General features: G+C 31.3%; 1 protein-coding gene across 1 annotated transcript; it reads right to left on the bottom strand.

Moving 5' to 3' along the window:
* Positions 1-2,427: 2,427 nt before the first annotated feature.
* LOC120166937 lies at positions 2,428-8,795 on the bottom strand. Its single transcript, XM_039176092.1, has 5 exons — positions 8,576-8,795; positions 8,281-8,378; positions 7,476-8,170; positions 6,676-7,343; positions 2,428-2,456 (listed from the first exon to the last, which is right to left on the bottom strand). Exons 1-5 carry the CDS (start codon positions 8,793-8,795, stop codon positions 2,428-2,430), a joined length of 1,710 nt encoding a protein of 569 aa, XP_039032023.1.
* Positions 8,796-12,767: the final 3,972 nt, after the last annotated feature.

The following is a 12,767-nucleotide window of genomic DNA, read 5'->3' on the forward strand; positions in this document are numbered from 1 at the left end:
CATTTGTTTTGCCATCGCTCAATGTCTTGTCGGCTTCGGCTTCGGTGCTGCAAAATCTGGAAAGTTCATATAGTTATGCTAACTGACATTAAATCCTTTGTGAATTTGTGGTTAAATTGTCATGTTCGAACTGCTTCTTTTCCAGTATTTAGTGGCCCTCCATGGTATAGCTTGGTCTATTTGGCTGTTCCGAAACGAGGTGGTTTTTAGCGGTAAATCTGTCGATGAAAATCAAATGTTTGATATTTTCATTGTCAGGATTGCTTGGTGGTGCAAGTGCAACTGGCATGATAATATCTTATCTGTGAACAACTTCATTGTTGATCCTGCGTTTTCGATAGATCATGTTTCTATAAAGAAATTTGTTGCTGGTTTGGTTATCGGGTAACGTCTTTCTGCAGATCTCTGAGTCTTGTGTTTGGTGCCAAGTAGAGCTTTTCTTTGGGTTCCTTGAGTTTGGATTCTGTCATGGGCTTTTTGAGTGTTTTATTGCAAGCGATATCTTCTTCATTTTGGACCTTTGTGTTATATAATATCAGAACGATGATTATCGAAAAATAAATAAACACGATCAAAAAATAAAAATAAAAAATACTGAGATTTACGTAAAAACCCCAAAAGGGAAAAATCATAGAGGAGAATAATTTCACAATATGAAGGAAGAAAATACAAGAGAATTTTGAGAATTTTGGTGAAAGAAAAACTTGATATCTAACTCTTACCCTAGTATTTATTTATAGGGATAATACTAGATTACTACAAAGTAAAACTAAATAAAGTATAAATCTATTTAATAAAGTTATATATTTCTAATCATATTAGGTTTATTACTTTCCTAAATTTATATTTTAATTAATTTACTCTGATAAATCTCCACATTGACGTAAATTGTGAAAGTGTGAAGGTTTCGAGACAAAACACTCAAATTTGATGTGACACCCAAATTCAAGAAAAACAATTCTCGAGATGAACAATAGTTCATTATAGATGTAGAGAACAAATAATACAAGTATATGATATCACATGTACCCAAAATACGGTATAGATCCCAAAACCCGGTGTATCATAAAACCTCTCTCAGTCCCTACAAAATTATCTCTGCAACATAAACCCAAAAGTTGCAGAGACCCCAAAATGATTACATCTCTAAAAAATAATTCTCTCACTCATTAGGTTAAGACATTATCACTATATATAGAGTCAAATAATTGGTCATTCCATAAGAATTCTTACCTAAAATAATTATAATAAAATCTAACTTAATTACTAATTATAATTTGGGTTAAAATATAACAAATTTTCCCCTTGACCCAAATTTCATTAAAATTGGTATTCAAGTCTTCAATAACTTTAATATTTATGTAAGTCGCATATTCGTTGAAGCATCGTTGTCAAGTCTTCAAAAACTTCAGTTTTTACGCAATATTCATTGAAGTATCACTGGATCAATCGATAATTACTTCCCTGTAACTAAAAACTCATTGTAGCAAATTCATCTTGCATGTCTCTAAAATCGCTTAAAAATCCACAACAACAAATTCCTTCAAAATTTCACAACCCGAACCATAACTTTGATACCACTTGTTAGAGTTTGTAAGCGGAAAAACAACCAAAGCGATATCAACATAAATAAGACATGCACACGAGACGAGATTTAATGTGTTCGGTCTTGCCTACCTCTATAGGCAAGATGAACAATAATCCACTATAAACGTAGAGATCAAGAAGAGTACAAGCACATGTATCTCAAAATCCGGTATAGATCCAAAAATCCAATGTATCCAAAAAACTCTCTTAATTCCTACAAAACTATCTCTGCAACACAAAAGGATTACATCTCTCCAAAATAATTCTATCACACATTAGGTTAAAACATTATCTCTATTTATGGAGTCAAATACGTGGCCACCAAGAATTCTTCTATAAGAGTTCTTGCCTAAAATAATTATAATAAAATACAACCTAATTACTAGTTATAATTTGGGTCAAAATATAATAGTGTGTAATGGGATTGTAGATACCCGTTTTCGTCCGGGTTGTTAATAATATCTAATATTATTATTATTATTATTATTAATTTTATTATCATTTTTTTTACAGGATACATACCCGAAGCTGGGCCCCGAATTACAACAAGTCCGATCAGACCTTTACAACAAGCCCAATTATAAAACCCTAGCCTAATTAAGATAAGACACCAAGGGTTTGAAACCTTAGGGTTTCCAGCAGCTACCGTCGCCACCGGTGAGAGTCTTCCACAACCACCACTGTTCCGGCCACTCGATCCTGTCATCCGACAGCCGTTGTTTCAACCATCATCATCATCTACAGCAACAACAAAGTCAATCAACAAGTAAAAACATCAAACCCTATTTTAAAATTAAAAAATCCCAAAAAATCGGGATTTATTATGCAAACATAGGGAAATCATTCCCTCGACTCTAGCTTCACCAAACCTGCAAAAGATGTAGATAAAAACCGAAAAGAAATGAGAGAAAGGCATTGGGGGAGGGGGTTACTTCTAGAGAAAGAAAACAGAAAAAAGAAAATGGAAAAGGAAAATCGAAAGAAAAGAAGAAAGAAAAATAGACTTTACCTTAGTCTTCACTCCGTTGCCGACGAGGGTGCTTGTCAAGTATCAAAGGTAGCCATTTGTTTGGGTTCATTTAAGGGAGTTTTAGGTCTCAAAAGGGTCGATTTAAAGGTCGAATATGCTAGGGAAGTTTTATTATGAATGTTTTGAGGTTGGTTGACCCCTCATAATGGGTGTGTGCGGTGGTGGCCACGGTGGTTCATGACCACCAGTTGGGCTTCATTCAAAAATAAAAAATAAAGCAAAGAAAAAAGATGGAGATGAGAGAAAAAGAGGAAGAGCTACACGGTTAGGGAAATAAAATAGGGTTAGGGTTTCTTGAAATCTCATAAAGGGGTATTTAAATCAGGTTCAAAACGATGTTGTTTTAAGGCCTTAGGGTTTTTAGAAAACCAATGCATGGTCTAATCACACTAGAAGGGTCTTAGTTCTTGTAAAGTTTTATTTTAGTCACTAAATGAAACTTTTGTTTTTTAATTTCGAGCTTCTTATTTGCTTCATATTTTATTTTAGCCCTATTTCGTGATATTTGAAGTTTATGATTTTGGTCACCAGATTTTACGCACCGTTTATTTTAGTCCCTAGGCTTAGTTATTTTAAACTTCTTATTTGTTTGTACATTTAGCATGTTGTTTTTGAATCTTTTATTTCAATCCCACGCATGCTTATGGGTTTGTTTCTGATTTGGTCCTATTATTTTACGCGTGTTACAATTTGGTCCTATTTTTTTACGCGTGTTACAATTTGGTCACCTTGAGTTATTGACTTTTATTTACTTTAATTCCTAGCTCGAAGTTTTAAATTATTTCATTTTGGTCCTAAAAGTGTGGGTTTATTACACTGCTAGTGCCTACAATGTTCCATTCTTATATTATATGATTTGTTATTTATTTTATTTGCAATGGTTGCCTTAATTTCATGTTAGTTTTATAGTCTAATATCTTAAGTTACCATATTTATTATTTTAATTCATCATTTACATATTCGTTAATTTCTTGTTAACTATAATATTTTCAAATATTATTTTATTCGAGTAATTTATAGAAACACACCTTAACTGAAAAGGAGCGTGTCTCCAAGAATTGTTTGAATAAAATAATACATTTTATATTCAAATGAATTTTTCTTATATATAATTAATAAATTTTTTGGGCAATATTATTTTGTATGAGAAATCCATGGAAATACCCCTTAACTGACAAGGAAGGTATTTTCGAGAGTTGTTCATGCAAAATAATACCCTTTGTATTTTTAAAAAAGGATCATAATTTAAATGTTATTCAAATTTTCCAATTTCAATATTTAGATGACGTATAATCGCTTAGGTACCGATTTCGGGTGTTGTGGGGTGCTAATCATTCCCCACACGTAATCAACTCCCGAATCTTTTTCAAAATGAATTTATGATTAAACGCAGATCAATTTTTATCTTTTAAAATTATTTTTCTTAAAATTATTTTAAAAGGTATTTTTAGGTATTTGACCTACTTAACCCAAAGGTCGATGACGATTCCAAATTTGTTTATTTATACATTTATTTAAGAAATCAATCCTAAAATTAAGTTGGATCGCTCCCCGCGATGAGCCTTAAAAAGCTTAAGGATCGTTCCGACAGGATGTTGTTGCCAATATTCTTATATAGCAGTTATCTAAGGGCTTTCTCTTCACTCCTGCGGTGGTCCTGTCTTACGCTGCTCTTGTTTGTTTTGCAGTTTTTTTGGGGACTTAGTTAATTGGGGGGTGGCATCTGTTTTTAATTTTTTTTTTTCATTTTGAGCTTGTTTTACTACTGTAATGGGCGGTTCTTTGTTCCTTGCAGGGACTTTTCGTTTGCAGGGGTTTGTTAATTGCAAGGGTTGGTTCTGAGCAGTTTGTTGGTTAGTAATATAGTCCTCGCTTGTCTCCGCGTTGTTTCGTTTTAGGGTTATTTTCGTTGGTTTTGCTTTCTGCTGTGGGATGTAGTTGTTTTCTCGGGTTGAATTGTTACAGGCTATGTACTGTTAGATGTGATTGTACTGTTGAAGTTTTTCGGTATGAAATGAATATATGTCCGAGCATTCTTAATTAATTCGATTCAATTAAGTTACGAGGAGATTTTTAACGAGGTCACTTTCCTTTTTTAAAAAAATTACAGTAAATTTATGTCACAAATTTTGTGATAAGATCTATACTCATATTGTGGAAGAATATAACAAATTGATGCAGAAGAATCACCAGAGGAATATCAAGATAAGTTTGAAGAGTTTACTTTTATGTTGCAATTTAATATCAATTTGAATAAAGATTATTCTGTTATTAGTTTTATGAGTAGAATAAAAAATCAAACATAGGGGTGAAGGTCCATGAATCAAAATCCTTTTCTATGCCTATAGGCAGGTTAAATTCTATGAAATGTCTTTGAAAATTGAATTTAAAAGATAGAGGTATTCCACAATCTGAATTAGGGATGTGCATGGGTCGGGTCAATTCGACCCAACCAAAAAATTACACATCCTTCATTTGAATCTGAGCTAATCTAAAAAATATACACCCTCTATCCGACCCGAATTCGACCTGACCCAAAATAATATATTTATTACAAAATATTATTTTTATTTAATTAAAATAGAGATTTAATTGAAAAATATATATAGAGGAGCACTATTGCAATTATCCCTAAATATAAAGGTAAAATTATATGTTTTTCTCGGGTTGAATTGGGTCGGGTATTTTTCACCCGACCAGACCCAAATACAATCTCTAAATAACTGACCCGATCTAGTCTGGTCGAAACCGGTCAGATTCGAGTCCCATACTCATCCCTAACTAGAACCTTCAACTTACTAAAAAATCCCACGACCCTATACAACCCACAAGTTTATTCTCAACCCTTACCCCTTGGAATACATCAAGAATCACAACTTTATGATTCAAATGTGGGAAAAAATCAATCCTAATCATTAATGCAGAGGAAATAGTTTAATTTAGTGGAGGAGGAAATGCATGAAGAAAGGAGAAAAAGGAAGAAGATAAGAGCCTACAGGGGAGGATTCGGAATGGGCACTAGAAATTTCCATTATTGCTCTAATTAGCTGTATGGGGTTTAACACACTGAAGATAAATGGATATATCATAGGAAAATCATTAAATATCTTAATAGACAGTGACGATACTCATATTTATTATTCGTAGTTAAGCTAAAGAAGGAATTGAAATAGTGCAACTCACCCCTTAGCCATCACACTAGCCAATAGAGAAAAGTTATGGAACATTAAAAAAATAATTTGCTCAGATAGAAAATACAAGGGGTGTAATTTTGAGCATAATTTTCGAGTGTTAGAAGTGAGGGAACTGATATAATTTTAAGGTATCGTTTGGTTAATGAAATATAAGATTACCTTTGAGAATATTGACACATTTCTAAGAATGATATATTACCTTGTTTGGTTTGTTTGGTAGGAATATAAGATTACAGATTTACAGTGTTTAGTTGAACGAATATAAGATTACTAGAATGTATATTTTATCAAATTGTCCATGTGATATATTTTTCAAAAAAATTGAATTCTTAATATTAAAATAAAAATATTTATATAAAATATATTATTTCATTAATTTTATTTTATAAAATCTAAATTCATAGAATTTATATATTTTCTTTTATAAAATTTTAAAAATAAATAAGTAGAATAAAAAATAAACATATTATATATTCTTTTAATTTTTTGATTACATAATGAGAAGGGAATTGAAATTCTTCTAGGTAGGCAGTGTTTTTTTTATAATTTAATTTTATTACCCAAAGAGCAGAGAACTGCTACAAAAAACAACCAGTTTCCTTATTACAAAAGAACCACCTACTTACAAGAGCAAAAAACATCAATTAATATATACCCCATTGATTACAAAGAGTAATTTTAACACTATCGTTCCTATTAATATTTCTACCCTTAATTGAATAACAACAATTTCTTTAATAGAATGGATCATCTCATCCAAAACTCTCGAGTATCCTTGGAATAATCTTTTGTTCCTCTCATCCCAAATAGTGTAAGTTAAAGCATTCCAAGATAACTTCATAATAGTTGTGAGTAAGGATTTACCTTTCCAATTACCACAAGCCCAAGCTAAATGATTGTCCCATGAAAGTGATCTTCTCCGCATGCCATTAAGGTTCAACACTACCTCCCACAATGAAATACCTGTAGGACAGTGTAGGAATACGTGATCTCTTGTTTCCAGTGAGTGTTTACAAAAAACACATTTGTCATCAATGTTGAGTCCCATATGTTTTAACCTATCTTTCGTTGGAAGTCTGTCTAATAAGGTCATCCATGCAATCATACTATGCTTAGGAATATGAAGAGGAAACCATATCAACTTATGCCATGTAACTTTGGTTCCCTTCGTTCTAATCAGATTCCAAATTTCTCTAATCTGTTGAGCTCCGGAAGATAAAACAGGGTAAGCCTCAAGTCTCATTTTAAGTAAAAGCCTAAAGCTCCAGCTTGAATTAATTCCAGCCTCCATGTTCCAAAAGTCAGTATCCTTAATCACATAGCTTTTCAGCCTGGCAACACACAAGGACCCTTCACTCTCAAGGATATTCCTGATCAATTTGATCATACATGCTTTATTCCAAGACTTGATGTCCTTTAGTCCAAGCCCTCCTTCAGATTTCAAGAGGCATAACTTCTCCCAACTAACTCTTGCACCAGTTCCTGCCTTATTCGAACCTTTCCAGAAAAATCGAGAGCATAACTGATCAATCCTGTTTAAGACAGATTAAGACAGAATTAACTGCCTACACCAAAAGTTTGTAATGCTAAGCAGAACAGTTCTGATTAATTATAATCTGCCAGTATAACTTAAATGTCTTCTAGACCATTTGTGTAAACATGACCTGATGTTGTCAATAAGAGCCACATAGTCTTTGTCAGAAAGTTTTCTAGTAACCAGGGGAACTCCTAAGTATCTTACCGGCATATAACCTTGATTAAACCCATCAATCATTTTGACATCCTCAAGTTTACTAGAAGAGATACCAACAACAAATATATCACATTTAGATGCATTCAGCTTAAGGCCAAAATTTTCATAAAAGTAGTCCAAGACACTTATAACACCAACAACAAATTCAACATTTCCTTTATAGAAAATAAGAATGTCATCAGTAAACGCAAGATGGGTTAGACCAACCTTTTTGCAACGAGGGTGATAACCAAAAATACCTCTTTCAGCAGCCTTGTTTAGAATTCTTGATAGCACATTTATGGAGAGAACAAATAAGAGAGGAGAAATTGGGTCTCTTTTTCTTATACCTCTTGCACCTTTGAAGTATCCAATTAAACTTCCATTAAAAGAAATGGAGTAACGAGCAGCAGTGAAACAAGCTTCAATCCAGCTTATAAATGTCATTGGAAGCACAATAGCAGTAAGAATAACATAGATAAAGTCCCAATGCAGAGATTCAAAAGTCTTATAGAGGTCAATTTTCAGTGAACAACTTGGAGAAATAGTCTTCCTACCATAGCCTTTAACCAGTTCCTGAGCAAGAAGGGTGTTGTCAACAATGTTCTTTCCTTTAACAAAAGCAGTCTGATTGAGAGTTATAATATCTGTAAAAGACTTGTCAATCTTTTGACCAAGATCTTTGAAATAGCTTTGTAAACCACTGAACAACAAGAGGTAGGTCTAAAATCCTTCACCTTGCTTGGATTAGGAACTTTAGGCACCAATGTAATAGATATTGCATTGAAAGTAGGCAGCATAAAAGAATCTTGAAAGAATTGTGTAACAGCAGCAACTACATCATGACCAATAATTGACCAGGATTTTTTGAAAAAATAGGGAGTAAATCCATCAGGTTCTGGGGCTTTATCATTTCCTTGACAGAAAAATGCATCTTTGATATCTTTCCTTGTTATATTTCCTTAACAAGGCCAGTGGAAGCTTCAATAGGCATGGAGTAATGGAGCAAATCTTTTAAAATATTTGGATTACAACTTTTGACTCCTGGATCAGCAGTTCCAATCAGCCTAGTGAAAAACCCTATCACCTCAGTAGTTATATCATCGAATGATTCTAATATTTTTCCATGATCATCAACAAGGACCCTAATAGTGTCCCTTTTGGTCTTAGAAGCAACTACTGAATGAAAACATTTAGAACATTTATCACCTTCTTTTAGCCAATATACCTTCGCCTTCTGCTTTAGGAACATATTCTCAGCCTCTTCAAGGAGTTTTAACTCGTTTTGAATTTGGAGCTCCTTTACAATGGTATCCTCTCCTCTTAGGGTTAAAAGTTATTGTTGTTCAAGTTCCATCTTCTTTTGCTTTACCATGACCGAGATATCAGTGTAGAACAGTTGATTGTAGCTAACATTCTCATGAAGTAATGTATCCAAATCTTTTGATGGTCGAGTGTAGATATGAGTTTTAAACTGTTGAAATCGTGTTATATTCACCATCAATACAATATAATTTATCAAGTCATAAATATTAATTATGAGAGAATGTAAATAAAGTAAATGATTTATTACAAAGTTTAAAAGAATAAAAGAAATGATAATTTTGAAATTATCTAATTATTTTAGGAGTAATTTTGTCCAAAACCATATGAATTGTTAAATACATAAGGTGGAGGAAGGAATAAGAATCCCATAGATCCAAGCAAAAAAACTACTGTTGGTAATACTCTATTACCTCTTAGAAGGAATGATTTCGAACCAAACAAAGATATGTGATTCCGGAAAAGATTATTACCAAGCTCAAGGGTAAATACCTTAAGGGTGCATTTGGATGAGGGATTGTGAGATTACTAGGGGGAATATTTTTCCCAAATGTGATTCCCCCGTTTGGATTGCAAAGATTCCCAACCCCCAACAATAAGTCATTCCCAACAGTTGTATTTTGGGGGCTTATTATCGGGAACGTGATTCTCCTAATCCCTTAGGTATTTGCTATTTCCCTGCGTTTTGGACTAAAATGCCCTTAATTTTTTTTCTTCAAAAATATTCTTCTTCTGTCATTGAATAAAAAAAATTCTATGAAGGTTAAATTGCAAATTTATCCTTAAACTATTTTAGATTTACAAAAAGTCCATAATTAGAATTTTATATGAAGTTCAGGGGTCAAAATAAAATTAAACACTTTCATTAAACCTATTTATCTTTTAAATTTTGTAAAAAAAATTATATAAATTTTATGAATTTAAATTTTTTAAAAAATATATAAATTAAAAATAGTAAAATTATATATTTTCTATGATCTTTTATACAAATATTTTCATTTGAATATTTAGAATTCAACTTGTTAAAAAAACAAATATATAATAAGGACAATTTGGTAAAATATACATTTCAATAATCTTTTATTCCTTTAACTAAACATTGTAATCTTACATTCCTACTAAACGAACCAAACACAACAATGCAACATTCCTAGTAATGTGTTAGGTAATGTTACATTCTAGTAATCCTATTCCCGAATGTAATGCTATATTCCATGAACAAAACGCACCCTAGAATATCTTAATAGACAGTGACAATACTCATATCATTTACAACCAAGTAAAGAGAAGGATAAGTACCTTATGTCAAGATGATCCTAAGAGATAAGCTACAGAATCTAACAAATAAAAATTTTGGATTTGGGAGAAGTTTACCTATTAAGTGTTGAAGCTACAAAGACTGTTATTCCAGAGATACTCTAACCACTGTTGGTATAATTAATAACTCAAGGTATTTGAGGAACCTAAAGGTATGCCTTCCAACAATAATCATGATCACGTAATTCTGCTAAATGAAGGGGCACAGTGTCTTTTTATTATTAGTATTAATATGGGATACATACAAAGTATTATATGTTTAAAGATAATTTTTAATCATTTGATATTGAACTCTCTTATCCTTGATATTCTTGGTGCTCAAACTCGAGACCTTAAGAAATTACAACAATTCATTTATCACTAAAGAGGCACAATGTTGTATGTGCAAAATTACTCAAATATTATTTCTGGAAAAAAATACGTAAATGATCCACTTCACCTATTATTTCTCAAACTAGAGCGATTGCTACAGTGCAAAAGAGACGACGCATGGTGATCTATGCGACTTCAGAAGACTCCATGAATGCAACGAGTCTTCAATTGAAGGCTCCAGAAATATGAGTCATAAGAATTTGAAATACATGGAAAGGTTGAAGACGCATAGTCGTTTTGGACTCTTTAACTAAAGACTCATTACACTCTTGGAGTTTTTGAAGTTAATGTAACAATCGCCCTAGTGTGAGAAATAATGTTTGAGATGAATTATTTTGGTAATTTATTTTTTCAGAGATATTTTTTAATCAGTTTATCGTGTAAATATGATGTGCAAAGTATATTCGTCAATAATAAGTAATATAGTAATGAATAAGTATAGTTTCCAGAGAAAATGGGTTGATAACAATTTAATTGAATTATATGCTAATTAGTAACAATAATATGGTGGCAAAATAAAGATAAAAGAATGAGATGCAAACTGTGATCTAACAATTCTAAAGTAAACTAAATAACTAATGTTATGGCAAAGTCTAAGGCAAAATGCTAAACTAACAAGAGTGAAGGATGATGGGAAAAGCGACAAAGGACTGCTACAGCTTAAGCTTATTCAGAAATTAATGTTATGGTACTGCTTTGAATATACCTCCGTCGAACCTTGGATTATATTTTCGGATATCAAAGTGTTATATCTTCGAATTTATTAAAATTATTTGACCCACCAACACCTTTTGATAATATATTTTTTAAATTTAAGAAATCTAACAATATGTAAATTTATTGAATGACGCTTATATTTAATTATTTTATCAACCTACAAACAACAATTATGATTAAGAATGGGTATGAGACTCAAATCTGACGAATTCTGATTCGACCCAATTTGATCGGGTAATTTTTTTTATAAAAAATTGGTTCGAGTCGAATTTTTTTAGAGGTTGTGTTAGTGTCGGGTCGGATTTAGATTTAGAGAGAAAAGTACCGACCCGACCCTACCTAATAAAACATATAATTTTACCTTTATATTTAGGTATAATTGTAATAATGTCTCCATATATTATTTTTCAATTAAATTCTTATTTTAATTGAATAAAAATAATATTTTTTAAAAAATATATTATTTCAAGTTTAATCGGGTTAGATCAGGTGAAGAGTGTATATTTTTTGAGTCGAATCGAGTTCGAGTTGGGTGAAAGATATATATTTTTTGAATCGAATTGGATTGACGAAAATCCGAGCCTATCAACTCATGCTCATCTCTAATCATAATCAAAGTTATAACACATCACGAATAAGAATCAATATATAATTTTAACACATCACGCATGAAGAGAAGGTAACTCTTTTAGTCCAAACAATCAACTTATTATCCTTATTAACTTTTCTTCATTTATTTTTACCGTAAATGCTATCGATTGACAATCATTTCATCACAAATCAAACGAGATAAACCATTTACATCTGACATAACCATATTTATTCTATCAACAAATATATATGATAATATATATGATTTTTTCAAATTTAAAATATAATTTATATATCTAGATTAAACTTCACAAATGAATTATATTGATTTTTTATGAATATTTAATATTTATATTTAATAAAAATGTTAATAATAAATTATCATAAATAACTTGTGAACTTTAATTTAGATATGTAAATCATATTTTAAATTTTTTTAAAAATCAAATATATTAAATCTTGAATAACACCTTTTTTTTTAAATCAAATTTTAAAATCACCCTTAAATAAACGATTATAAATTTTAAAAATACAAAAACTAAATGAATTCGACGGTAAAAGATTGTTGTTATTCTTTGAGATTACGTTCGAGTATTAAGAATGTCAAAAATATTTCAATTTAGATTAAAAAAGACTCAAACATTTAAGGCCTCAACGTTTCATATCCTAAATAAAAAATTTTCTGATATATAATAAAATAATAAAAAATATAATTCAAAATGACCATTTTGATAAACTTTAAATTATTTTTGATATTATGCGACAACAAATTTCAAATATGAAACGAGAACCCAACTAATCGAGAAAGGAAAGGGGACCAAAATAAAATACTAATAAAAAACGGAACGGAACGGTTAAGCGTTAAAACACGGTGACTTTGAATTAACGGTTTAACAAATGAAGA

Source organism: Hibiscus syriacus, unplaced genomic scaffold (genome assembly GCF_006381635.1).
Source record: "Hibiscus syriacus cultivar Baekdansim isolate YM2019G1 unplaced genomic scaffold, ASM638163v2 tig00111650_pilon, whole genome shotgun sequence".
Lineage (NCBI taxonomy): Eukaryota > Viridiplantae > Streptophyta > Magnoliopsida > Malvales > Malvaceae > Hibiscus > Hibiscus syriacus.